At 57.3% G+C, this 24,957-nt stretch overlaps 1 protein-coding gene across 3 annotated transcripts; it reads right to left on the bottom strand.

Annotated features, from left to right (window-relative positions):
* Nucleotides 1-3,409: 3,409 nt before the first annotated feature.
* USF2 (upstream transcription factor 2, c-fos interacting) lies at nt 3,410-24,657 on the bottom strand. Of its 3 annotated transcripts, XM_073322478.2 has the most exons (11): nt 24,221-24,657; nt 17,566-17,612; nt 17,143-17,258; nt 16,771-16,890; nt 13,765-13,918; nt 12,456-12,543; nt 11,644-11,702; nt 10,048-10,142; nt 9,456-9,597; nt 6,602-6,730; nt 3,410-5,314 (listed from the first exon to the last, which is right to left on the bottom strand). In XM_073322478.2, the coding sequence occupies exons 1-11, from the start codon at nt 24,271-24,273 to the stop codon at nt 5,064-5,066; spliced, it is 1,254 nt and encodes a 417-aa protein (XP_073178579.1). In that variant the 5' UTR covers nt 24,274-24,657; the 3' UTR covers nt 3,410-5,063. The 3 variants fall into 3 exon arrangements, 2 of the variants coding, with proteins under 2 accessions (XP_073178579.1, XP_073178580.1); XM_073322479.2 differs by lacking the exon at nt 9,456-9,597 and having other exon boundaries at nt 5,132-5,314; nt 24,221-24,648; XR_012156064.2 differs by lacking the exon at nt 3,410-5,314 and having other exon boundaries at nt 6,610-6,730; nt 9,456-9,602.
* Nucleotides 24,658-24,957: the final 300 nt, after the last annotated feature.

Below are 24,957 nucleotides of genomic sequence, written 5' to 3'. Positions count from 1 at the left end.
CCTGGAGATGCAGCACGTTAGCACGGGTGCAGGATTTGGTGCCATGTTGCTGCAGAATACGGGGGCTCTGACGATAAAGGAGGAGCTGTTGGATGGATGGGGGATCATGAATCTGGAGAGCTGGATGAGTGACGACTGACTGCTTGGGACAGACAGACAGCGACTGGATAGATACAAAGGAAGAATCTTTCAGACATTTCCATTTTTGTTTTATTGCCATTTTAAATGCTCCCCACTCCACCCTCGCCTATTAGAAAAAAGGCAAATGAACAAAAACATTAAATAAATAACCCCATTGACAGAAATCACCAAAAGCGGGAAAAACAAAAACGTTTTTAAAACTAAAAAAAGTCACTTTTAAAACCCAAAGGCGTCATTATGAAGAGAAATCAGCTTTATTTCCTCTCCCTTGTCAAAACCGATGCGAAGTGCATTATTTCAGTGAACAACTCCTGATTTACACCCAGGTTAGCAAAAGGGGAATTGGTCCCATCGGCTCCCCCACATTACTCCTGATCACCCCGATCAGCAACAATGGGTGCACCCCCCCTAATTCGGGTGAGTTGCCACACGCTGGATTTTATTTACTTCTTTCACTTGTACACACAAAACGTATTTCCGAACCATTTTTTCCCCTTCTAGTCATTCTCTTAAGAGAAAGAAATTCACTCCAGTGGAGCTATGGCCATTGACAGCAACGGGGACTGGGCCCTTCAATGCCGACTCGTCGGAACGGAAAAGGGCCGCGGGACTGCGTCGATTTTGCTGAAATTTCATTTTGGGGGAAAAAGACAGAAAGCAACCAGCCCTCCTGCAAGAGGAACACTTTGCCTCCTCGTTAGTTTCTAACAGTCATTTCATTTTACGCTGCATTGTAAGATTTAGAAAGTCAGTGAGTCAATTTCAGGGGAAATTGTGAAATCCGACGTGTCCTTCCTACTTGGGATACAAACAAATGTACAAGTCAGGGAATTCCCGGGGAAACAGAACTCCGGCCCTGGCCCAGCTCCAGGCTCTGCAGTGGGACGCTGGAAGCAAAGCAAAGTTGAGCGGCCGCTGTCCTAGCTCTGCTGAGTTAATGCAGCGGCTAATCCACGGAGGCACACCTTGCTAGACGCCTGGAGGGGCCGCCCCCCTGTGAAACCAGAGTAACTGCCCCACTGCTATCAAGGGAGTCACTCCTCAGGTCAGCTTAAACCTAGACCGACTGCTCCCGTTAGTGGGCTATCGTCTGGATTTACACAGCAGTTAGCCCTTAGACCCCAATGTAAACTCAGGAATTCCCTCTGCACACCCACCGTAATGCCACCTGAGTTCCACCCTTGAGTAAATCCAGAGTCACCCTCCTTCTAGGTCAACAGTGTTACTCCAGTCAACCCTGGTGTAAATCCAGAGTAACCCCCACCTCAGTCGCCCCGGGCGGAAAGGTGGAGTAACCCCACCAACGCCAGTGAGTTACTCTGCAGTCACCCCCCCGGCATAAATCCAAAGTCGCCTCCCCACCCCACACCTACACCGCTGTGTAAATCCAGAGTAACTCCACCGAGCTTACTCCGGCTTCACAGCCAACCAGCGGGATCCGGGGCTTGTTCCCAGGCCTCCGAGCCAAGAGGGCAGCCCAGCTTGCGTTGTGGAACAGAGGCAGCCCTGAAATCACTCCCAGCTCCGCAAACAACCCCATCGCCTTAGAGACCCCACATGCCCCCCAATGCAAATAAACACCCCAGGCAGGACACCCCCTCCAGCATTCCTGGGGCAAGCTGGCGGGAGAGAGATCCCTGTACGGGATGGAGGAGGCAGGAGTGGAAGGGCAGCTAAGTAACTTAAGGGCCCCTCCAATCTTTGGCGTTCCACCTTCTGGATCAGGGGTAGTCAATTGTTTTGTGTCAGGGCCCAGATTCCAGAAAAAATAAATAAAAAATTCACCACAATAAGTAAATAAAAAGATTTCCGGGTCTGTTCAAAAGCGCCTGGCGGTCCAGGTTTGGCCCGCAATCTGCCGATTGACACCCCTGGCACTAGGTGGACGTAACCCGCAGTAGATCCAGGGATATTTTATTTAATGAAATGGTTTCTTGGATCAGAAAATGCCAGTTAGTTGAAACCAAAAGTGTTTGCAGGAAAGAATCTGTTTCGATCAATTTCTTGGTTGAAAAAAGAGAAGTTGCAGAGTCGTCGATGTTTTCTAAAACCAAAGAAGTTCCTTTTCTTGGGTCAAAATGACCCTTGGTTTCACAATTTTGAAGTAACAGACAGTAAAAATTACGTTTCGGTCCAACTAGAAACAAAATGCATCCAAACAGCCGAAGCGAGACGTCCCCATCGACCCGCTCGGAAGCATCTTTCCATTTCCGCTTGGTGAAAATTTCAGATTTTGACTTTTTTGGTCCCAATTCCAGATGGGAAATAAATGTTCAAAACCTAAACCCCGGTCTTGGGATGGAAAGCGCATTTCCAGGCGGGCTCGCGGGGTTCTCTCTGCCTCACCCTTGTGATGGGACCTGGCGCCCAGCTCTGAGCGAAGGGAGCCGGGCCCAGAAGCTGCAGCTCTGAAAGGGAACCCGTGAATCCTGCCATCTCTGCCGACAGCCGGTCAGCCCCCTTGCAAACAGTCCTGAGCAAGCTCACTGGGGAGGGAGAAAAATCTTAGCAAGGGAGAAGTGGGTGATGATCAGGCGCCTCCCAGTGTGCGTTGGGCGAACTCTCCACAGCTCCGGATCAGAAGGGGATGGGGTTGAGATCTGGGGGACCCCCCTCCTTGCCCAGGCAGCACAGAGGGGGGGATGCACCAGGGAGTTCCTAGATGTTGTCTCTGCTCCTCTGCTCTTCCCAACATGTCTCCTAGGGAGAACTCGACAAGGCAGGGGAGGCGGGGGCCGCGCAGCAGGGCAGGGACAATCCAGCAGGGGTCCCGCATGCACCCGAGACACCACATCCGGCACGGGGGGGGGGAGTGGGACAGACCCAGTGCAAGTCTCACACCCACCAGCAGGGGGCGGCAGTCTGTCCCCCTTCACACACACACCCCACATTCACGCCCTGAGCCTTTCCATGCCTCTCAGCCAGCGGCAACACACAAAGCCCGACAACCCTCAACAGAGACAGGTCCGAGTCCTCCCAGGAGGGGACACTGGTGCGCACCCAGATCCGAGAGCCATTTTCTCCAGCTGGGGGTGCGCACCCCAACCCCTCCATCTTTCCACCTGCCCGTGCACTGTCCCCCCCTCCATATAACTCCACCCCTCCAGCGATACCCCATCGCTCTGCAGACCCCGCCCCCTCAGCCAGACACCACCATCCTTCTGTGCATCTGCCCCCCACCCCGCTCAGATCTGGGGTCACCCCACTCAACCCCCATCCCTTCCCCTCCCCACACCGTAAAACCACAAGGAAATGACCTGATACAATATTATGTCTGTGCAGTTTTTTCCTCTTTTATATATAAACAGAATTAATTTCCTACTTTCCAACATTCAAACGCTGCAATTCAACTCAATCCACATTTTTTTCCCCTTCCTTTTCTTTTCCTTAAATCTGATTTGCCTTTTTTTCTTTCCTTGATTCATTCATTCTTACGTTCCGCAGGGACCAGGACAAAAAGGATACACAATATTTCCAATTCCATCTGAAAGCCTTGCTTTTCTCTCTTTTTTTTTGTTTTTTTGTTTTTTGTTTTGCCGGTATATAAAAAAAACCCCAAAGCTAAAAGCTCGCTATTATAAATTTTTTTTTTGGTGGGTTTTGCGAATTTTCGGATTTTTAGAGCCATGCTTATTTAAAAACAATCAACCAACCCAAAAAGCCAAAAAAAAAAAAAAAAAAAAATCTCGTGCTTCGAGAAGAGAAATAAAGCCAAATTGAAGATCGCGAGAGAAGGGGATTGAAGAGATCTCCTGATTCCGAGCCAAAGATTGTGCGATCGACCGCTGAATTTATAATTTTTTTTAAAAAAATTATGTATCGGTATATATCTGCCAAAACCCCTCCACAGAAAACAAGCATTTAGTCGATCGTGGTAAATATTAAACTTTCTGGGTTCAAGTTATGATACAGGCAACGTACCTCTATACAAACGCATTTGGAACTAAAAAATAAAATACAGATTAATTACAAAAAAAAAATAAAATAAAATAAAAGAGGGACGCTGTTAGCGTTTTCACTCCGACTTCCCTCTGTTCAAAACATAATTACAAGAGAAAGAGGGCTGAGGAACAGATCAGACAAGTGGACACATGGGACAGCCACAGGTTTAGGAAGAGAACGGGCTAGCAATGCTGCGTGGTCTCTACTTTTTCCCGGCTGCCCGACATGAGATGCTGTGAGGGGGTTTTCGGAAAGCCCCCCCACCCCGGAAGTCAGACCTCTCAGAAACGGTAGCTGTGATTTGACAGGCAGGGGGAAAAATAAAATAAAATAAGAGCTACAAAATTGCTAGCCGCCTTTGGAAGGTCTGGTGGCCGCAAGGGTTTGAACTGAATTGCTCAGCTGGAGAGTCACGAGTGGATTCGAGCCAATCGGAGCCACGCCAGCTGGCTAGAACTCGCTGAACTGGGCTAGTGATTTGGGATGGCCCCATTCCTGCCCCCCTGAGTTGCTACATTTTCAAAGGGGTGTGATTTTTCAGAGGTTTGCTGCCTGCAGAGGAAAAATAACCCCCCCGGGTGTCCAAAACGGGAGGCGGGGGGAGGCAGCCACAGAACCCCACCCCCAGGGCTGACTTTGGCCATGCAGCTACCTGCCTTGAGAAAGAAAGAGGCAGCTGGAGCCATATGGCGACAGCCTCCTCGCTGAGCGAGACACACACCGCGGCTTGAACGGAAGGATCGGACGGGGAAGGGCCACTGTGACGGGACAACTTTAAGCCGGAAGGGGGAGGATTTGAACCCATGGCTGGGCTGGGGGAGGGAAATGGACGTCCCAGGGCTGCTATCCTGTGTTAAAAACCTACTATAAAAAACGCAGTTTGCTTTAATCTTAATATTTCCTACGTGGGGGGGAGGGGGCTGGTGGGGCTCAGAGGAGGGGGGCACGGCAAAGCAGGGGCCGGCCGTGCGGCTGCCACCTCAGCGCCCCCCCCCCATGGGGTCGAGTTTGGCCGCACGAGTGAACACGGGGAGCTCTCTTTGCACCAGACAGAGGGCAGAAGGGAGGGAAGGAGGCGGGGGAAGGGCGGAGATCCGGTGCCGAGGAGGAGGAGGGCGACGTGGTGGTGGGGAAGAAGCGGTTACTGCCCCGGGGTGTCGCCCACGGTTTCGATGCCGTGCTGCTGAAGCTGCGCTCGGAGGAGGGCGTTCTCGTTCTTCAGCTCCTCGATCTGGGCAGGAGAGAGAGAGGGAGGGAAACTGTGACGAAGCGGGACTGTTCTTAATGTTTCCTCTGAATATTGTCGGGGTGGCTCAGTTTCCCCTATGCAGTTCTTAAGTATCTAGGGGGTGGGATAAGGGTGTATGGTCATTGCAGAGCCCTAGAGGGCAGGTGTGTGCAGGGGTCTGGACACAGAGAATGGCCGACACCCTGTTTCCTGGCATCTCATGGCCTGGGCCCTTCCCCCCGCCAGGTGAGAGCTAAAGGGTTGGAGAACAAAGGAATCCGGTGACCTCCTGGCCCGGGAAAGGAACAAAGCCCAGGGGAGGAGGGGCTGGAGGGAGTTTCAGTTTGGGGCTGGCTGGGGATATGGAGTGAAGGGCAGACGTGGTTGTCTGTCTCCCTGCCCCCCAAAATGGACCCAGCTGAGGGGTCCCGTTCTTTGCACCTACAAGCTCTGTGTTAGACCATGTTCCTGTCGTCTAATAAACCTCCGTTTTACTGGCTGGCTGAGAGTCACGTCTGACTGCAGAGTTGGGGGGCAGGACCCTCTGGCTTCCCCAGGAGCCCCGCCTGGGCGGACTCGCGGTGGGAAGCACAGGGAGGGGCAGAGGAGGCTGAATGCTCCGAGGTCAGACCCAGGAAGGTGGAGCCGGGGGAGCTGTGTGTCCTGCAGACAGGCTGCTCCCCGAGAGGAGACTTCCCCAGAGTCCTGCCTGGCTTCGTAGGGAGCCGTTCCAGAGCATCGCCCAGGGATGCCGTGACAGAAATGAACGAGTGAGACCTCGGAGCTGGGCAGGGCTCAGCAGGGGGCGCTCTCCACTGGCAGGCCGGGCTGCCCCAATGCAGTGCTAGGGGGCGGGGTGGGGGCTCTCCCCTGGCAGTCAGGGCCGGCCTCAATGCATTAAACATCCCGGGACTTCTCTTCGGCATCAGAGATGTGAATAATGGTTTCCTGGTCAAACTCCCATCACGCCGACTCGAAAACTTTCTGCTCCAGCTTCAATTGGGTTTGACATTCTCCCTGACCGTGGCCCAAACTGCTATGTGGTGCGATGTGTGGCTGTTCCCCAGCTGCCTCGCCCCAGAGGTGGCTGCATCTCGGCGCCAGGCGATCCAGCCTGTGCGGTGTTACGTGCGGCTGTTCCCCACTCCAGAAGCAGCCGCACAATCGCTGTGTTAACAGCACGTTGGGACGCTTTGGCATGGAAAGGTAGACGTGGGGGGAACGGATGCGGGGGGAATATAAGGGGATGGACAGACAGACAGGGGAGGGAGGGGGCATCGCCACAGCTACCTGTTGCCGTAGCAGCTCGTTGTCCATCTGCAGCCGCTCGGCCTCCTTGAAGGTCTCCTGCATGCGCTGGTTGGTCTGGCGCAGCTCCCGGATGTAGTCGCAGGCCTTGGACAGGATGCCCCCTTTGCTCTGCACGGCCGGACGGGGAAGCCTTCAGCACAAAATGCACTGGAACCCCCCGCCCCGGTCACCGAACCCCCAACCCACCACCCCAGTTGGGCCCCCCGCCCAATCCCTCAGCTGACCCCCAAAACCCACCACCTGCCCCAGGAAATCCCACCAGGACCCCGGAGCACCCTCCAACACCCCCCCCCCCCGACACACACGCCCAATCGCCCCCATAATCTCCCCAGTCCTGCCCCCCTGAATTCCCCCCCGCAACCTCAGAACACTTCCCCACTGAATTCCCCCCTCCCACTCGCCCCCCAGGACCCCTTCCACCGAATCTCCCTCCACCAAACCCACCTCCCTGGAACCCCCCCAGTTGTGCCCCCCCTGGAACCTCCCCCTCACCTCCAATCACCCTCCACATCTTTGGAACACGTTTCCACTGCACCCCCTGCCTCTCCCCGCCCCTGCGACCACAAGATCCCCAGGACCTCACCACCACCATGAACTCCCTCCCACCAAATGTCCCTCCCCACCCAACAGCCTCCTCACCGATCTCCCCCCAATACACATCAGCCTCCCTGCCAAAGGGGACCTGCCATCCCCTGGCCAAGAGCAGCAACAAAGCCAGAGAGCTCTGGGGGTCTCCAGGAATGACGCACACGGGGGTTTTTAACTCTGCTTTCTCCCCCCTCCACTGCCTCCTGCCTTCAAAACACATCAGCAGGGTCTGGCCAGGGGACTCGGGGCTCTGCGATCCCTGGGTTTGTTATTGTAGGGTCCTGTCAGGCCCCAGTGTCTCACTATAAGGTCTTGTGGGAGCGCTGGGCAAGTATGCTATTGAAGGGTCTCCTGGTGATCACTCCGTTTCCACTTGTTATTGTGGGGCCTCTTGGAAGCAGTGGGCGCCAAATGCACCGGTTTGTTATTGTTGGGTCTCTCACATGCCCCAGGACCCCTTGGCAGGGAGATGGATTTGCTGAGCGGATTGCTGATACTGTCCGCAGGGAGTTTTCCCAGGATCTCCACCCGGGCACCAGTACAGCTGGGAAGGGGCAGGCTGTAATCCTTCCTCCCGCCCTCCGCACGCCTGGGAGACCCTACAAAAACAAAATCAGTGCACAGCCTTGGCCCCGTGCCACCACAGTGAGTGTGGCATCCTCCAAGAGGCACGGAATCATAGGGTCGGAAGGGACCTCAGGCGGTATCTAGTCCAACCCCCTGCTCAAAGCAGGGCCAATCCCCAATTAATCATCCCAGCCAGGGCTTTGTCAAGCCGGGCCTTAAAAACCTCTAAGGAAGGAGATTCCACCACCTCCCTAGGGAACCCAGTCCAGGGCTTCACCACCCTCCTCGTGAAACAGTGGTTCCTAATATCCAACCTAGACCTCCCGCACTGCAACTTGAGACCATTCCTCCTCGTTCTGTCGTCTGCCACCCCTGAGAACAGCCGAGCTCCATCCTCTGTGGAACCGCCCCCCTTCAGGTGGTTAAAGGCTGCTATCAAATCCCCCCTCACTCTTCTCTTCTGCAGACTAAACAAGCCCAGTTCCCTCAGCCTCTCCTCGTACATCCCCTGCCCCAGCCCCCTAATAATTTTCATTGCTCTCCGCTGTAGTCTCTCCAATTTGTCTTCATCCTTTCTGTAGTGTGGGCCCCAAAACTGGACGCAATCCTCCAGATATGGCCTCACCAGTGCTGAATAGAGGGGAATAATCACTTCCCTCAATCTGCTGGCAATGCTCCTACTAATGCAGCCCAAGATGCTGTTGGCCTTCTTGGCAACAAGGGCACACAGCTGACTCATATCCAGCTTCTCATCCACTGCAATCCCCAGGTCCTTTTCTGCAGAACTGCTGCCGAGCCATTCGGTCCCTAGTCTGTAGCGGTGCATGGGATTCTTCCGTCCTAAGTGCAGGACTCTGCACTGGTCCTTCTTGAACCTCATCAGATTTCTTTTGGCCCAACCCTCCAATTTGTCTAGGTCCCTCTGTATCCTATCCCTGCCCTCCAGCGTATCTAGCTCTCCTCCCAGTTTAGTGTCATCTGTAAATCTGCTGAGGGTGCAATCCACGCCATCCTCCAGATCATCCATGAAGATGTTGAACAAACCCGGCCCCAGGACCGACCCTTGGGGCACTCTGTTTGATCCCGGCTGCCAACTAGACATGGAGCCATTGATTTGATAGCTGCTTTCAACTACCTGAAAGGGGGTTCCAAAGAGGATGGCTCTAGACTGTTCTCAATGGTAGCAGATGACAGAACGAGGAATAATGGTCTCAAGTTGCAGTGGGGGAGGTTTAGATTGGATATTAGGAAAAACTTTTTCACTAAGAGGGTGGTGAAACACTGGAATGCGTTACCTAGGGAGGTGGTAGAATCTCCTTCCTTAGAGGTTTTTAAGGTCAGGCTTGACAAAGCCCTGGCTGGGATGATTTAACTGGGAATTGGTCCTGCTTCGAGCAGGGGGTTGGACTAGATGACCTTCTGGGGTCCCTTCCAACCCTGATATTCTATGATTCTATGATCACTGCCCGTTGAGCCCAACAATCTAGCCAGCTTTCTATCCACCTTGTAGTTCATTCATCCAGCCCATACTTCTTTAACTTGCTGACAAGAATACTGTGGGAAACAGTGCCAAAAGCTTGGCTAAACTCAAGGAACACCACGTCCACTGCTTTCCCCTCATCCACAGAGCCAGTCATCTCCTCATAGAAGGCAATTAGATTAGTCAGGCATGACTTGCCCTTGGTGAATCCATGCTGACTGTTCCTGATCACTTTCCTCTCCTCTAAGTGCTTCAGAATGGATTCCTTGAGGACCTGCTCCATGATTTTTCCGGGGACTGAGGTGAGGCTGACTGGCCTGTAGTTCCCTGGATCCTCCTTCTTCCCTTTTTTAAAGATGGGCACTACATTAGCCTTTTGCCAGTCATCCTACACAACAACCAACCCAGTGTTTTTGGAGACCCAGCGCCTTCAGGAGACCCTACAATAACAAACCACGCACAGAGCCCTGACCCCGAGACCCTACAATAACCCGAGCACCCACCAAGCCACCCCGCCCCACCACCAAGCCAGGGCGTGGAAACCCCCAAGGGTTCCGAGTCCCCCCTACAATAAACAAACCGGTAAGCAGACTCAAAATATCACCTCCTCGCTTCCTCATGGCCTGGTGGGAGCTGCCCCATGAAGTCTGTTCCCGGTAGGTGTGTGTCAGTATATGCCCCTCCCCCAACGCAGGGAGCTCCCCGCTCCAGTCTCCGCTGCCCCCTCCCTCAAATATCACCCCCCCCCCCCATGCTCCCCTCCCGGCCCGGCCCAGCCCCTGCCCCTCACCGCGCCCGTCTTGCTGTTGTCAGTGTTGCAGTCTGGAATGATTTTCGATAGCTGGACAATCCAGTTGTTAATTTTGTCCCGCCTCCTCCTCTCCACTGCGGGGGGTGGGTGGGGGGGGTGAAGAGAAACACAGATGGTTAACGCACAGCGCCCCCACCTGGCGCCTCGGCCCAGCCACAGGGCAGGTTGCAGCAGGACTGGAGCTGATCGGAAAACGGGGGTGGGGGGGGGGGCGAAAAGGCTGATGAAAATGAAAAAATAAAAATTGAGTTTTTGGCCAAAATTCTGAAAAGCTGCTTAGGGCCTTCTGGGAGTTGTAGTCCGGGTGCATCCTGCTCCAAACCACCCCACAGACCCATCTCCCTGGCTGAACGACATCTCCCATGATGCACCACGGTCTGCCCTCTTGGTCAGAAGATGTATCATGGCAGTTGTGTGGCCGCGGTGCATCATGGGAGATGTAGTATTACCAGAGAGATCAACTCTGTGAGAAAAATGCATGAGGCACCACAGTGCATCATGGGAGATGTAGTTTGACCAAAGAGCTCAATTTAGAGGCCAGCAGGCATGAGGCCATGTGGTGGAATTTTAGTACAACCGGTAGATAAAAAGACAACCGGATACTTCCTTTCTGAACAAACCCAAAACGTTTTGTGAAATTGGACTGATTCAGACAAAATTTTGTTTAAAAAATTTTAGAAAACAAAAATCTTTCCAATGGAAGAGTTTAAATGGTTCCTTTTGAATTTTTTTATATTAAAAAATGTTTAAAACAGAAAACAGTCCATACTGACCCCCAAATGGCAGTTTAAATATTTGTATGGCAAAAACCATGAATGGTTTGGCTTTCTGGCCAGACATGGGATGAATATGTTAATGTCTCAACACATTTTGCTGGATGGAAAGTCGGTTTTCAGACCAGCTCTACATTTCAGAATCTAGACATTCAATATTTCAGCCAAACCATGGCAATTTTCAGACTCTCAGCAATTTGTCGGGGGAAAAAAAATCAAAATTTTCCACAGGAAGAAAATTTTCACTGTAAGTTCTGTTGTGCCGAAAACCCGATTTTCCATCAAAATCCCATTTCAATAGAAAACATTCTGCTGGCCCCAGTCATGACTGTTCAGACTTGGATCCCCCTGTTAGATACAGGTTGAGCGCACCCCTCTAAGAGCCTTTCAGAACCCCGATATCCCAGCCCGGAGATGATCTGTGCAGAGAGAATTTCCCCCTTGTTTTCTTCTCCATCCGCACACACGTTCTCTCTCATTATTTGCACTTCCAGGATGGATGGAGATTCCCAAACCCAGGTGTGCTGCCCGGGACAGGCTGCATTGGGGTATTAAAAGCAGTTGGCCAGAGATCTCAGGGCCCTGTGGAGGGCCAGGAGATTATACTAAAAGAGAAAAGACATTTCTCACACTTGGCTGAGGGGGTGGGTAGCTTCGGGGGGGAGCCCAGCCAGATACAATCTGCCTATCAAGGATCTCAAGGGCACAAAGGGCCGTGTTTGGGACGGGGAAGCCACAGGATCAGTGGGGTGAAACGGGGCCACGGGGCACAAGACCAGCGGGATCTCAGCCCGCCACCCACCTTCATTGTGCTGGGCTCGCCGCCTCTCATCACGGGGCGTCCGCGTCCCATCCATCTTCCTAGGGTGGCACAAAGAGAGAGGAGGGAGTTATAAGAGGGGCAAAAACAATATCTGAACTGACACCGAACCCCCATGCGGAGTCCAGGCCATCCTGAGCTACTGACCTTTCGCTCTCCCTCCTCACACTCACTCAGGGCGTGCAGATCCAGATCCAGAAGGGGGCAGTAGGCACACACACACAGTCCAGTTCCATCCAGCAGGGGGCAGCGGTGTCTCTCTCAGTGTCTAAACTCCTTTCCAAGCCCCCCTTCCTGAGAGCCCACCCCCAGTCGCACACTCGGTCCTGGGACCTAACCCCCCTGGTCACAGGCTGGCTCCTCTGCAGGGGTTTCTAATCCCCTGCAAGGCGGACGCCCTGTATGGGTGATGCCAGGCCCAGGTGGGTTTGCCTGTGGCTGGCTGGCTCCTGGCGAGGTGCTGCTCGGCGTAGCTGGTGGAGAGGGGAAGGATCTGCTGGGCACACCTAGGCAGCGGGTGCTGGTACAGGGCCGCACCCAGCGAGGAGCCAGGAAACCCCGGAGGCTGGGGAGAGGTGGTTAGAGCAGGAGCTGGGGGAGGGGGGAAGCTGGGCAGGATCCCAAGGGCCGAGAGAGGAGCTGTGCGATCCCCCAGCGATCCACTATCCCTCCCCCAGCAAGCAGATCCCAGCCCCATGGGGGACCCCCTCCCCACATAGCTGAAGCTGGGCAAGTTGCAGGCAGATGGGAGATTTTTGGGGCCACCCCGCACCCCAACTTCACGGGCTACATACGGGGAGTACGGGTGGGTGCGAGGAGCGATGGTGCGTTGCGTCCCTGTCTGCAACACGTCTTGGGGGGTCATCATCACGTAGAACTGGCCTGTTGGGGGAGACAGAGGGAGAGGTGAGACAGACTCAGAACTGGGCTCCTGGAAATGAGGACCCCTGAGTCCTATCCGCAGCGCTGGGAGGGGAGTGGGGTCTGGTGGGTTAGACTCGGGGGGGTCTGGGAGCCAGGACTCCTGGGTTCCATTCTGAACGACTCTGCCTACGTTCGATCTGAATGGCTCGGCTTGAGCTGCCCTCCAGGTTACAGAAGGGGAAGGTTGGCGCTGCAGCCAGGTTAGATGCCTCGGGGTCTCGTTATCAGACCCCAGAAACGGCTGTAACAAGGGGGCAATTAACAGCCTGATGATGATGCTATTCTGCTGGGATGCTGGTCATTTAAACAAGGGTCGGGGGGGAAATAATCAATCAGGAACAGCCACTCGTGCCCAAATTTCAATCCCGGAGATTCACTAGATCTGGGTCAGGCTGAGGAGGATTTAAAGGGGAAGAGGAAGTCATTGGGGCGTGAGCCTGTTTTGGGGTGGTTCTTTGCGGACCTGGGAATACAGCCTGGAAGCGGTTCTGCCCCATCCCCCACTACAAATACCTGGCGCAATTCATATTAAGGATTAAGGGTGAGATGCTCTAGCCACGTGCTCAGGATTGGGCTCCTGGACTCATGTGACTTTGCAGAACCTCAGCGTTCAGTAAAAGGGGTTTCTGTTCCTCGGGGGCCGGGGGAAAGCTCCAAAGCATGAGTGAGCAAAACTGACACCTGCCTGAGTCTGCCGAGAGCCTGAGCCCGTCGCTGGGAGGGGGGGGAGCTGCTCTGAGTGTGACCGACGCCGCAACGCTGCCTGAGTCTGCCGAGAGCCTGAGCCCGAGCCCGCCGCTGGGGGAGGAGGAGGCTGCCTTGGATGCGACTGACGCACCGACACTGTCTGGGTCTCCAGAGAGCCCCCCTCCGTCTCCCAAAATGCTTCCCCATTTCTGCTAACCCTTTCTAGACCTTCCCTTTAAATAAAGCAGGGCTGAGATATTCCAGGTCAGCCACACCATCCTCCCAGCATGCTTTGCGGATGACACCACGCCAGCCGTGAACCAGAGCGGTCAAACCTTCACCGGCGAGGCGTCTTTACCCCCCCACCCCGCCATGTGCCCAGCTGCAGAGTAGAGAAGTCCTGAGTCTTAGAAGCAAACAGACCCAGCCACCCTTCCTGCCCCCCCCCCCCCAAGTCTTTCCAGCCCTGGGAAACTGGTGGAGTCCTCTCACCTCCAGCCTGTGCCAGCGACTGATCTGTGGTCTGAACTGACACGGCCGTGGCATCCCCCACCGTGGAGGCAGGGAAATACGCGAAGCGGGCCTCCCCGCTGACTGCGTCTGCGGCCGGGCTTCCGCCATTGCTGAACGGGTTCTGGATCACAGCCTGAAGAAGAGGAGAAGAGGGCACCAGTTAGAGCAGGTGAGGGGAGCGAGTCAGGACTCCTGGGTTCTATCCCCGGCTCTCGGAGGGGAGCGGGGCCTAGCCTGATATCCTTCCCCACCCTCTGATCAGACCAACGAGCCCATCTAGCCTGGCGTCCTGTCTCCAGCACTGGCCAGAACCAGCTGCTTCAGACAAAGGCACCCCCTAGTGGTCAATGATGGAATGACCTGCCCCCGAGAGATTTCCTCCTGACCCCACCACCAGCCGGAGATCGCTGCCCTGAAGCCCAGATCTACAGTTCAGTCGCCCTCTTCTGCCTCAGTGTGGTCAGTAAGAGGACGGGGAAGATCTCGCCGGCGAGACGTGGGGAAGCTGGGAGGAGCGCTATGCTGCAGGGGGCAGGCTCTCCCCTGGCAGCCAGGGCTGGCCCCAATGCCCCCGCACGGCGCTAGGGGGCGCTGCCCTGCAGGGTGCAAGCTCTCCACTGGCTGTCAGGGCTGGCCCCAATGCCCCCGCACGGCGCTAGGGGGCGCTGCCCTGCAGGGTGCAAGCTCTCCACTGGCAGCCAGGGCTGGCCCCAATGCCCCCGCACGGCGCTAGGGGGCGCTGCCCTGCAGGGTGCAAGCTCTCCACTGGCAGCCAGGGCTGGCCCCAATGCCCCCGCACGGCGCTAGGGGGCGCTGCCCTGCAGGGTGCAAGCTCTCCACTGGCTGTCAGGGCTGGCCCAAAGAACTGAAGCAAAGGGTCTTGTGGAAAGATCTAGATTTCAGGACATCCAGGTGATAAAGATCCCACCAGGTCCCTTGGAACAGTCAAAGGGTTAATTCTCTCCCGGTTAAAAATCTGCCCCTTATTTCCAGCCTAAATTAATCTGCCAGCTCCCGCTTTGCCTGTCCTGGCTGAGCTAACCAGCCCTCTGTTCCCCGAAATCTCCTCCCCAGGGAGACTCTGATAGACCGGGATCTAGTCCCCTCTGAGCCGTCTCTGGAGAAACTCCACAGATCGAGCTCCTTCAGCAGGTTTTCCAGCCCTCAGATCGTCCCCGTCGCTTTTCCCTGAGCCCTCCCCGATTTCCTGATGTCCTGTTTGACGTGCATCCCCCCAGAGCTGGGCGCAGTCTCCAGTCATGGCGTCCCCCATGCTGTATCCAGAGGGGACCCCACTTACCAGCTCCCACTCGCTCTTCTCCAGCCCAGCGGGGTGCTCGCCCTCTTAGCCACAGAAATGCTGGGGAGCTCATGGGCTGTTGGTGCCCCAGGACTCCTGGGTCCTTCCCAGAGCAGCTGCTCTGCAGGGCACAGCCCTGCAGCCTGTAAGTGTGACCCCCACACGACATTGCTTACATGGGCCAAGACCCAACTTTTTAAGGCTTTTCAGAAAATAAAAGAAAAGAAAAGAAAAAAGAAAAATCCTGGGGCCATTTTATGGTTAGAGAACGAATAACCAGCATCATCGGACCCCCGAGCTCTTCTCTAGCGCTTGAGCTCTTCGGGTGGAAACGCTTCCTACACGCGGCCAGCACCATTATCGTCATGGCTCAGATGGGGAAACTGAGGCACGGAGCCACAGGATTTGGCCACCGTTACCAGGCAGATCAAGCCGGGAACGAACTAGCCCTCTACCCAGCAGGCCAGACTGCCTTTTACAGCCTAGTGATGGGATGCGCCCCATCCCACCCACGCCAATTAGGTGCAGCGGCAGAGCTTGGGCTCCCCAGCAAAGGGCAGATTAAAAAGGAGAAGCTGGCCACAGAGCCGGGGGGCGTTTGCCCAAGAGGAGAGGCTGCTGGAGACACTACGGAGCGAGGCAGTGACTAGCCCTCCCTTCCCACCCACAGCGGAGGGGCTCGCCCTCTGGCCATCTGCACAGCTGGACCTGAGAAGCAGGGGTTAGACCCCAAAAGCTAGTCCAGAAGAGGGTCCCGTGTAAACACTGTTCTGGACTCAAACCGCTTTCACTCCACAACCTCCCGGGGAACTACTCTGCCATTGCCCTGTGCAGATAAGTCAGGGGCGAAGGGCAGGATTATCATCAGCCCCAGTGCTGGCCCAGAACCCCCCCGGTGCCAGGTGCTGGCCCCTGTCCCAAGTGGCCGACAATCCAGACGGCGGAGCCCGCATTCGGCTGCATGAGAAAGGCACCTGCTTCGCTCCTTGGGGCTTGTGCCCCGAGCCGCCCGGTGCAGCCAACAGCCACAGCTGCATGAGACGGCCTGGCCCTGACCACATCCGAGCGAGTGCACGCTCGCGGAGAACAAAGAGGCCCCCGCAACGTCAGGCTAAAAATAAACCGCGAAGCACTGGGGCGGGGGGGCTGTAACCCAAGAGCATCTCCAGCTCCCCGAGACAGGGAAAGGATGGTGGGGACACAGGGACACCTGGGTTCCATTCCCAGCTCCGCTGCATCTTTCAGGTGGGGACTGAGCTCTCCAGGGCAGGGCTTGTCTCTCGCTGTGTCTGGGCAGCGCCCGGCACAGCGGGGCTCTGACCCCAGCTGGGACCCATGGACACTACCATAATACACCTAATACAGCCCACTCTTGCAGCGTGATTTATAATTAACTCCACGCGGGCTATCTGCTGAGCCCGTTGTTCAGAACTAATCAGAGCTTCCCCAAGGGGGAGGCCACTGGCCTGAGTCTCAGGACTCCAGAGCTCCATCTCTGGCCCTGCTTCACCCTTCCGTGCCTCAGTTTCCCCAATCTCTCCAACGGGGCCAGTGATACTGGGCTCCTTTCCAAAGCGCTTGGAGACCTATGGAGGAAGAATGCACTAGAGGGGCCAGCTATTGCTCGTTCCCCAGTCCCTTTTACTAAGCCCCGGTTAGAAACCGGGCGCAGACCCGCCCCCCACCTGAGCGACAGCCTGCTGGCCCCCGGCGAAGGCGGCTGTCGAGACCACGCTGACGGCTCCCGTTGCGTCCGTCTGTCCATCCAGCTGACTGTCTGTCACCTGGACCACTCTGTATGTCACCTGGGAGGAGAGGGAGACAGGAAAGATCATTTGGGATAGAGAAATGTGAACAGAATCCACAGACGGCACAGGGCCCCTTAGTGCCGTGCTGGGGCATCGGGACCAGCCCTGACCACCAGGGGAGAGCCCCCGCCCCACTCCCTGCAGCACAGCGCCCCCTAGTGCCACGCTGGGGCATCGAGGCCAGCCCTGCCTGCCAGGGGAAAGCCTCACCCCGCCCCCTGTAGCGCAGCGCCCCCTAGCGTCTCTCACCTGTCCTCCATTGTTCTCTGTGCGGAACTGGTACTGGATATTGTGGTCTGTGAAGGCTGCTTGCTGGACACTAGCAATGGCCACTGCTGTCTGCTCCTCGGCGTTCGTGACGTCCCCTGGGAGCCAGGAGAGACCAGTCACTCACACAGGACCCCACCGAGGGAGGGGGAAGGGTTCACACCCCGGCTCTGGGGAGGCAGCATGACCTATGGAGTCAAAGCGGGGCGGGGGAGGCTGGGAGTCGGGACTCCTGGGTTCTATCCCCACCTCTGGGAGGGGAGTGGGGTCTAATGGCTAGAGCAGGGGGAGGCTGACAGGGTTGCACGAGTCCCACCCCGCTGGTTTAAATGGCCCAAGCAGGAGCTCCAAGCTCCCAGCAACGCAGCACCTGGACGGCGACAGGGCTCCCTGGCCTCGCCTCACCTTCCTGCAGCTCGACTCCTTCTTCAACTTCTTGTCCTTTCTCGTGGCTGGAAGACAGAAGGAGACAACACAAGCGGGAGCCGCTTCAGCCGGTGCTTTACTCCCAGAGCTGGGGATAGAACCCAGGCGTCCTGGCTCCCAGCTCCCCCTGTTCTAACCACTAGACCCCACTCCCCTCCCAGAGTGGAAGAGAGAACCCAAGCGTCCTGGCTCCCAGCCCCCCTGCTCTAACCCACCAGATCCCACTCCCCTTTCCCTGCTCTCCAAGAAGACGCCAGATGGAGGAGAACCTCCACGTAGCCACTCTTGCAAGAAGAGGCTGTAATTCACTTTGTGACAGTTTGCCATACAACATGGATCTCAGCCCCTCAGCCAGAGAAGACCAGGCAGAATTCTGCCATGGGGGTAACACACACCCAACAACCAATGCCACCAAGCTACCGGATTTCATAGAAACCAAACACCTCCCAGGACCCAGCTGACAATATTTTAACCTCTTTCCCTGCACCCAGTTCACTGCTGGAGAAGACCCTCATTCTCCAAGGACACAAGGACTACTGGAAAGAGCTATTAATTCCCCCCCACATCCTCATCCTTAAATTTTAATCTGCTACAGGATTCCCCTGGTCTCCTGTCCTACACTCTGCAGCATTGCTGTGCGCTGTTGAAGCACCTCACCCCAGAAGCAGCTGCATTTCTGGCTGGATCAGTTTCGCCTGATCTCTTTTGCCAGCACTTGCTACCATCTCAAGAGCGGTAGAGAGCAGGAAGATGATCTAGTGTTTGAGGAACTAGAGTGGGAGCTAGGTTTGATTCCTGGCTCTACCAGACTTCCTGTCCCAGCTGAGACTGGGGAAAACGAGGGAGAGATGAGACGGACCCAGAACTGGACTCCTGGAAACCAGGACACCTGGATTCTATCCCCAGCGCTGGGAAGGGAGTGGGGTCTAGTGGGTTAGAGCAGGGCGGGGCTGGGAGCCAGGACTCCTGGGTTCTACCCCCAGGGCTGGGAAGGGAGTGGGGTCTAGTGAGCTAGAGCAGGGCGGGGCTGGGAGCCAGGACTCCTGGCTTCTATCCCCAGCGCTGGGAGGCGAGTGGGGTCTAGTGGTTAGCTGGGGCAGGGATGGTCTCTCACAGTGTGTCTGTGCAGTGATTGACAACAGTGCCTGTCGGTCCTACCATAAACACAAACAAAGGATCCTGAAATCCAACCCAGCTATTTCTCAGAAGCTTCTAGCTACAATGCATGCGGCGACTTACTCTCCTTTCCCGCAGATGAAGGCTCAGACAGCTGCTTTCCGAAACAGGGTTTCATGCCGGGAGGTATTAGAACGGGTTGAAATCTAATCCTTCCCGCTGGCAGGGAGAGATAATGCCCATGCCCTATCTGGATGCCAGCATGGTATGCAACTGCCCAGAGACGCTCCCGCCTGGATGAGCAGAGCACAGGCTGCAGGGAGACTCACACAGCCACTTACACCATCGGTCAATTTCCTTTCCACCCGGTCAGTTTCGTGTGTGCCTGGGAGCCACCGGCACTGACCATTCCCTTTCCAACACAGGGCCACGATGATCAGATGAAGGCAACGGGCGGGTGCTCGGTGACGTGGCTGCCTGGCGCTAGTGTGGGCCCACAATTTGTGCACCCTGCACTTAAAGCTTTGTTTTCGGAGGGTCTTTCCTGACTCCGTGACCCTGGGTCCCCCCCCGCCCCCCCCAGTAAGTAACAACCACATTTCTTGCCCTGGTAAGCCTGGCAAAGGAGGAGCGACTATCACTCCCTAGTGGCTAGATCAGGCATAGCACTTTGAGTCAGTTAATTCCTCTGCACCACTGGATCTGGTTGTTCCGGTCACTCGGAAGGCGTTTACGCTTTTAGATCCCCTGGTTGTATCCCTGCAGAGGATCAACGTGGACGATGGTTGGGGGTGGACATTACACACCGATTAATGCCCTTGTGAAATGTATCCCGTTATGAAATGCATGCAAAAGGGCCCCGAACGGGACGTGCCTGCCATGTCTGGGCACCGGCTCCGATCCAGGAACAGACTGGCTCAGCGTATGGCCTCTTGGGTGCCTTAGCTCCCCATCTGGCCCCAGAGCTTGGGGGGTGGGAGGGGATGGCTGGCTCAGTGGGGCAGGGAATGGGACATGGGGCCTTTCCTCTCTAGAGGGCGCTGACGCCAATCCACTTGCAGCTGGTACGGACTGGCTATGGGGGGAGAGGGGATAGAAACCGGGGAATGGGATACATACAGAACGGATTTTAAAATAATACTACTAATAAATGGGTCAGATTCTGATCTTATGCAGTTCAGGGGGAAGTTGGGAGAGTATGAGGCTCAGTGCAGGGGGACCTGGGCAATATTCCCTGGCCTGGGCTACCCAGGAGCTCAGACCAGATGATCAGATGGCCCTGCCCGGCCTTGAAATTGGCGAAAAGCCATGGTGAAATCAGAGGAGTTATTCTGGAATATACACCCAATGGGAGCTATTTCACAGACACACAGGACTAGGGGACACTACAAGCCCCCCTCTAATGGCCTCCCGCCAACAGATCCCTTCCCTGAGGGAGTAATGATCGCTCACACAGGCCTCTCCGAGCCGCCTGGACATCCCAGGAACAGCTAAGAAGTGCGGCTATGGCTGCCCCTGGAGACTTTTTCCCCTTAGGAGAGTCCACGGGGCAGACAGGCCTGCTCCTCCAGCCCAGCTGTCCTGGCAGGTCCAGTGAGACACGCCCACCTCTCTCATCCACCGGTGACTTAGTGCAGACCCGCTGGGTGGTCTTTCAGGGTGGCTTTGGGGCGAAGGTGCTGGGCTAAGACCCCATGTTCTTGGGTTCTATTCACAGACCTCCCACCTGTTCCCTTGGACCTCTGTGCCTCAGTTTCCCCCATCAGCAGAATGGGGAACCCACCTTCCAGGCTTGGAAGGATAAATTTGGGAGTGGCTCAAATACTAGGGACTAAAGGAGGATCAAGTCCCAGAGAGGGGGCTGCCCAGCACCCCCAAAAGTCCCTGTGTTGGGGACCCTGAAACAGGGTTATTTGAAAATGCTACCGCAGTGCCTCCCAGGAGTTGTAGTTCAGGAACCACATTCTCCAGGATAGACTGGACTACATCTCCCATCATGCACCAGGCTTCCCTCTTTAGATTAGAAGCTCCCTAGGCAGGGCCTGTCTCTTGCTGCATGTCGAGGCAATGCCTAGCACCACAGAACCGATCTCAGCCGGGGCAGGGCCTGTCTCTCGCCGGGTCTGGGCAGCGCCCGGCACGACGGGGCCCTGATCTCAGCTGGGGCAGGGCCTGTCTCTCGCCGGGTCTGGGCAGCGCCCGGCACAACGGGGCCCTGATCTCAGCTGGGGCAGGGCCTGTCTCTCGCCGGGTCTGGGCAGCGCCCGGCACGACGGGGCCCTGATCTCAGCTGGGGCAGGGCCTGTCTCTCGCCGGGTCTGGGCAGCGCCCGGCACGACGGGGCCCTGATCTCAGCTGGGGCAGGGCCTGTCTCTCGCCGGGTCTGGGCAGCGCCCCGGCACGACGGGGCCCTGATCTCAGCTGGGGCAGGGACTGGCTGCTTCAGTAACCATGGAACTTGACCACTAGCAGGGTTAATTAAAGCTGCCATGGCACGGAGAGCCCCCCAGATCTCCACAGCATCCAGTGTTGCCAGCTGTAGCCGGGAGCGGCTATGGGACCTATTCATTTCAGTCCCCGTGGGCACAGTTAGTTCCAGCCGCAGGGACCCATCTACTCTGACAATAGCCAGATGTGTCAGCATCTCGCACCCTGCAGCACAGCGCCCCCTAGTGCCACCCTAGGGCATTGGGGCCAGTCCTGATCGTCCACAGGACGAGTACCCATCCCACCCCCTGCAGCACAGCGCCCCCTAGCGCCACCCTGGGGCATTGGGGCCAGTCCTGACTGTCTGTGGGGAGCGCCCCCTGCCTGCCCCCTACAGCACAGTGCCCCCTGGTGCCGTGCTGGGGGGTCAGCACCATTCAACTCTACACCATTTCGCTTCCCAACGTGAAATCTTTTCCCCTAAGTTCTCCAGGACGACCAGACTCCGCAGCACCAAAACTTTTGCGAGACACTCAATGGCTTTAACAGCGCCCAGGCCCCTGCCCGGAGTTCTCGCCTTGCCAGCGATCACAAGGGCAGAGTCGCCCGCTGGGGCAACACAATGGACGCGCCGCAGCCTCGCCTTTCCACCAAAAGACGATCCAGCCCCAGGGCGTCTCCATTCACCTCCCTGGGCCTTGGTTTTTCCATCTGTGAAATGGGGAGGACACCGACCTCCTTTGCAAAGTGCTTTGAGATCACAGCTAGGAAGTGATAGACGAGAGGCAGGGATTATTACGAGGGCCACGCTTTGATTTACAGCCCAGCTCCCTTCACAGGCGCTGACTCCTTGAGTGCTTAGGGGCTCAAGCACCCCTGGAGAAAAAACAGGGGGTCTCAGCACCCACAGGGCTGCTGCTCTGGGGGCCCTGGGGCAGGCCACCAATCAGCTGTTCAGCTCTGGCCCTGCCCCCCTTCCAGCTGTTGAGTGGGGCTGCCCCCGCCACTGGCTCCTCACTGCCCCCTCATGGCCCCCAAGGTAGAAGGGGGCAGAAAAGAGCGAGGGAGGGAGGCTCTCAGGGGAGCAGTGGGGGTGGGAAGAGGTGGAGTGGGGGTGGAGCCTCAGGCAAGGGAGCCAAACCAATGTGGGGCACCCACTCCCACAGGACCAGTAATGTCCCTGGCTCTGGAGAATATTAACCCAAGTTTCCTTCCAGATGTCCGTCAATTCCTGGCTCGTCCTGATACTCTTGCTAAGCCTATGGAGGAGGGTAAGGGCTGGAGAATTTTGTCAGCTGCCTTATACCGCCAGGAAGGAGAGGAGAGCAGCTGGGGGGAGGGGGGGTAGGGAGCCGCTCTGCCCTTCATCCCCAGAGGGGGTCTCAGACGTGGACACAGATCACAGGCAACACAGTCCCTGTCTCATCCCCCACAGACCCCAAAAAGTGTGAATGACCTCTTCACAGTCTGCATATACAGGGCCAGACCCCTAGCTGGTCAGTCAGAGCTCCCCCGGAGTCACCGGGGCCTGATCCCAGCTGGGGTCAAGGGGCCGCAGCTCCCCCAGAGTCCACTGAGCTGGTCCAGAGTGTGCACCCCGCCCCCCGCACACTTACAGCGACACCCTCCCATCCCTGGGCTGCCCCCAAATGCAGGACACGGATCGAGCCTCCCAACTCCCTCCTCCCCATGGGGACCTCCGTCTGGCCCCCCCCCCCCCCGACCTCCCACATCCCCCAACTCAGGCGGATCCTAGAATCCTTCCCGCCCCCCCTCCCCAACAGCTCCCACCTCACTTCCCTTGACACAGAGGATCACCAGAAGATGCTCCCTAACCGCACCCTCTCCCACTTCCAGCACAGCGGCCTCCTCCCCCCTCACTTCTCTCTACCCCCCACCTCTTTCTCCTGGGCATCAAGTACCCTTAGGCTTCTGCAGTCTCTTTCGGCCACTCCACCGTCTATGGACCCATCTCATCTACATTGGCGCCCCACTCCCCGTCACAGTGCTGACCCCGTCCCAAGCCACCTAGAGCGTGGGGGGGGGGGGATCCTGGGAACTAATTACTTGGTGGGGTGAACTCCCCCTGCTCAGCTCCCCTGGCATCCCATCCCCACCGCGCACAGGTCACAGGACCCTTCTACCTGCTCTGGCCCCCCAACGCTAACAAGAGCCCTCCCCCTCCCTGACCTACTTCCCCAGTCCTCTCCTCTGCCCCCTCCCACCCCATTTCTTCATTCCTCACACTCCCGGCCCCCGACACCGAGCCACTAAGACCCCAGCTGCCACTTCTGTCGGCCCCCCCAACCCATGACACCAATTCGCTTAGCCCACAGACCCCCTGAGCTCCCTCCTCCCCAGCCAGCTCCCTCAGACCCCAGGTGCTCCCCTCTTCCTGTCTCACCCCGGCGCCCCAGATTCCAGGCTCTGTCTGCACCCCTTTCAGTCCTGTCACCAGCTCACCCCAGCCCAGCCCTCACTCCTGTGTCTGCCCCCCCAACACAAATCCACTCAGATCACAGCCCTCCCTATCTCCCTCCCATACGCCCCCCCCACTCCTGACACCAGCTCACTCTCACCCGTGGCCCCCTTTGTCTGTCTCCCCCACCCCGCAACTCCAGGCACAAGCCACACAGATCACCGGACCCCTTCCTCGCCTCCCGCCCTCGGCACACACTCCCTGACCCCCCCATGTCACAGCCCCTTCACCTATTTGCTTCCCAAACACTCCCTGCCCCCCAGATCACAGCCCCACCCCCCAACTCCCTGCCCCAACCCTTCCCCTCCCCCCAGGTCACAGCCCCCTCCAACTCTGCCCCCATCCCTCCCCAACAGACACTCAAGGCCCCTCCTCCTCTCCCCCCCAGCCGACTGGGCTCCCAGCCCCCCACCCCCTTTCCCCTCCTTCCCCCCTTTCTCTCTCTGCCTCGTCCTCCATTTTGTTCTCCCCCTCTCCGCGCCGCTGCAGGAGGATCATGGCTGGCTCCCTCCCCTCCCCCACCCTGCCCCTCCGCAGGCCCAGCGAGGGGGTGGGAAGCAATCGGCCCCCCCCAGAAGAGGGGTGGGGAATTTCCTCCCTTCGTCCTCTTACCTGGGAGCAGCAGAGGCGGTGGCTGTGTCCAGGCCGGGATCCAGCATGTCCATGGGGGGAGAGGGGGGAGGGGGGAGGGGAAGGGGGGAAGGAGAGGGGTGGGGAGGCCCCTCAGCACCAGGCCGGGGCGGGGGGGGGAGGGAAGGAGAAGAGGGAGAGGAAGGGGGGCGGGTGAGTTTAAATCTCACGCCGGATGGAGGCAGAGGGGACGCGGAGGAGACACGGGAGCCGAGGCGCTGATCACGGGGACAAACACTCGGGTCATGTGAGGAGGAGAGCGAGAGCGATCCTCTCCCCCCCTCCCCTTCCCTTCCCTTCCCTTCTTCCCCAGCTGGGAGCCCGGGACACGTGAGGGGGGAGCCGGCGGAGCCGCCGATCGAGCGCGGCCTGGGCCCCGGGGAAGCGTCGCGGGCGGCGGCGGCAGCAGCGGATGGAACGTTGCAACAATCCGGGGAGGAGAGTGGGGGAGGGGATAGAACGTTGCGACGATCGCGGGGGGGGGGGAAGGAAGGAGAGCGAGGGGGGAGGGGTGGAACGTGGCGAGCCGATGGGAACTTGGGGGAGCCCCCGGGCCGGGCGCTGCGAGAGGGGGGAAAGGGAGGGGGGCGGGAGGAAGTTTGGGGACACCCCCCCCCCCCGCTCTCCCCACCAGATGGAACGTTGCTACTGTCTCGAGGGAGGGGACAGAACGTTGCGGCGGGCCGGATGGAACGTGGCCGGCCCAGCGCGAGGTCGGG

Source organism: Lepidochelys kempii, chromosome 24 (assembly GCF_965140285.1).
Source record: "Lepidochelys kempii isolate rLepKem1 chromosome 24, rLepKem1.hap1, whole genome shotgun sequence".
Classification (NCBI taxonomy): domain Eukaryota; kingdom Metazoa; phylum Chordata; order Testudines; family Cheloniidae; genus Lepidochelys; species Lepidochelys kempii.
This window is presented reverse-complemented; position numbering and strand designations above follow the sequence as displayed.

Excerpts from the sequence above, each read along its gene's own strand:
- USF2 (XM_073322478.2), bottom strand. The coding sequence starts at position 24,273 with ATGGACATGCTGGATCCCGGCCTGGACACAGCCACCGCCTCTGCTGCT. Across the intron at positions 13,919-16,770 it reads GCCAGCAGGCTGTCGCTCAG|GCTGTGATCCAGAACCCGTT; the intron begins GTGGGGGGCGGG and ends CCTCTTCTTCAG. Across the intron at positions 9,598-10,047 it reads ACAACAGCAAGACGGGCGCG|AAGGAGGATCCAGGGAACTA; the intron begins GTGAGGGGCAGG and ends AAAAAAGGGAAG.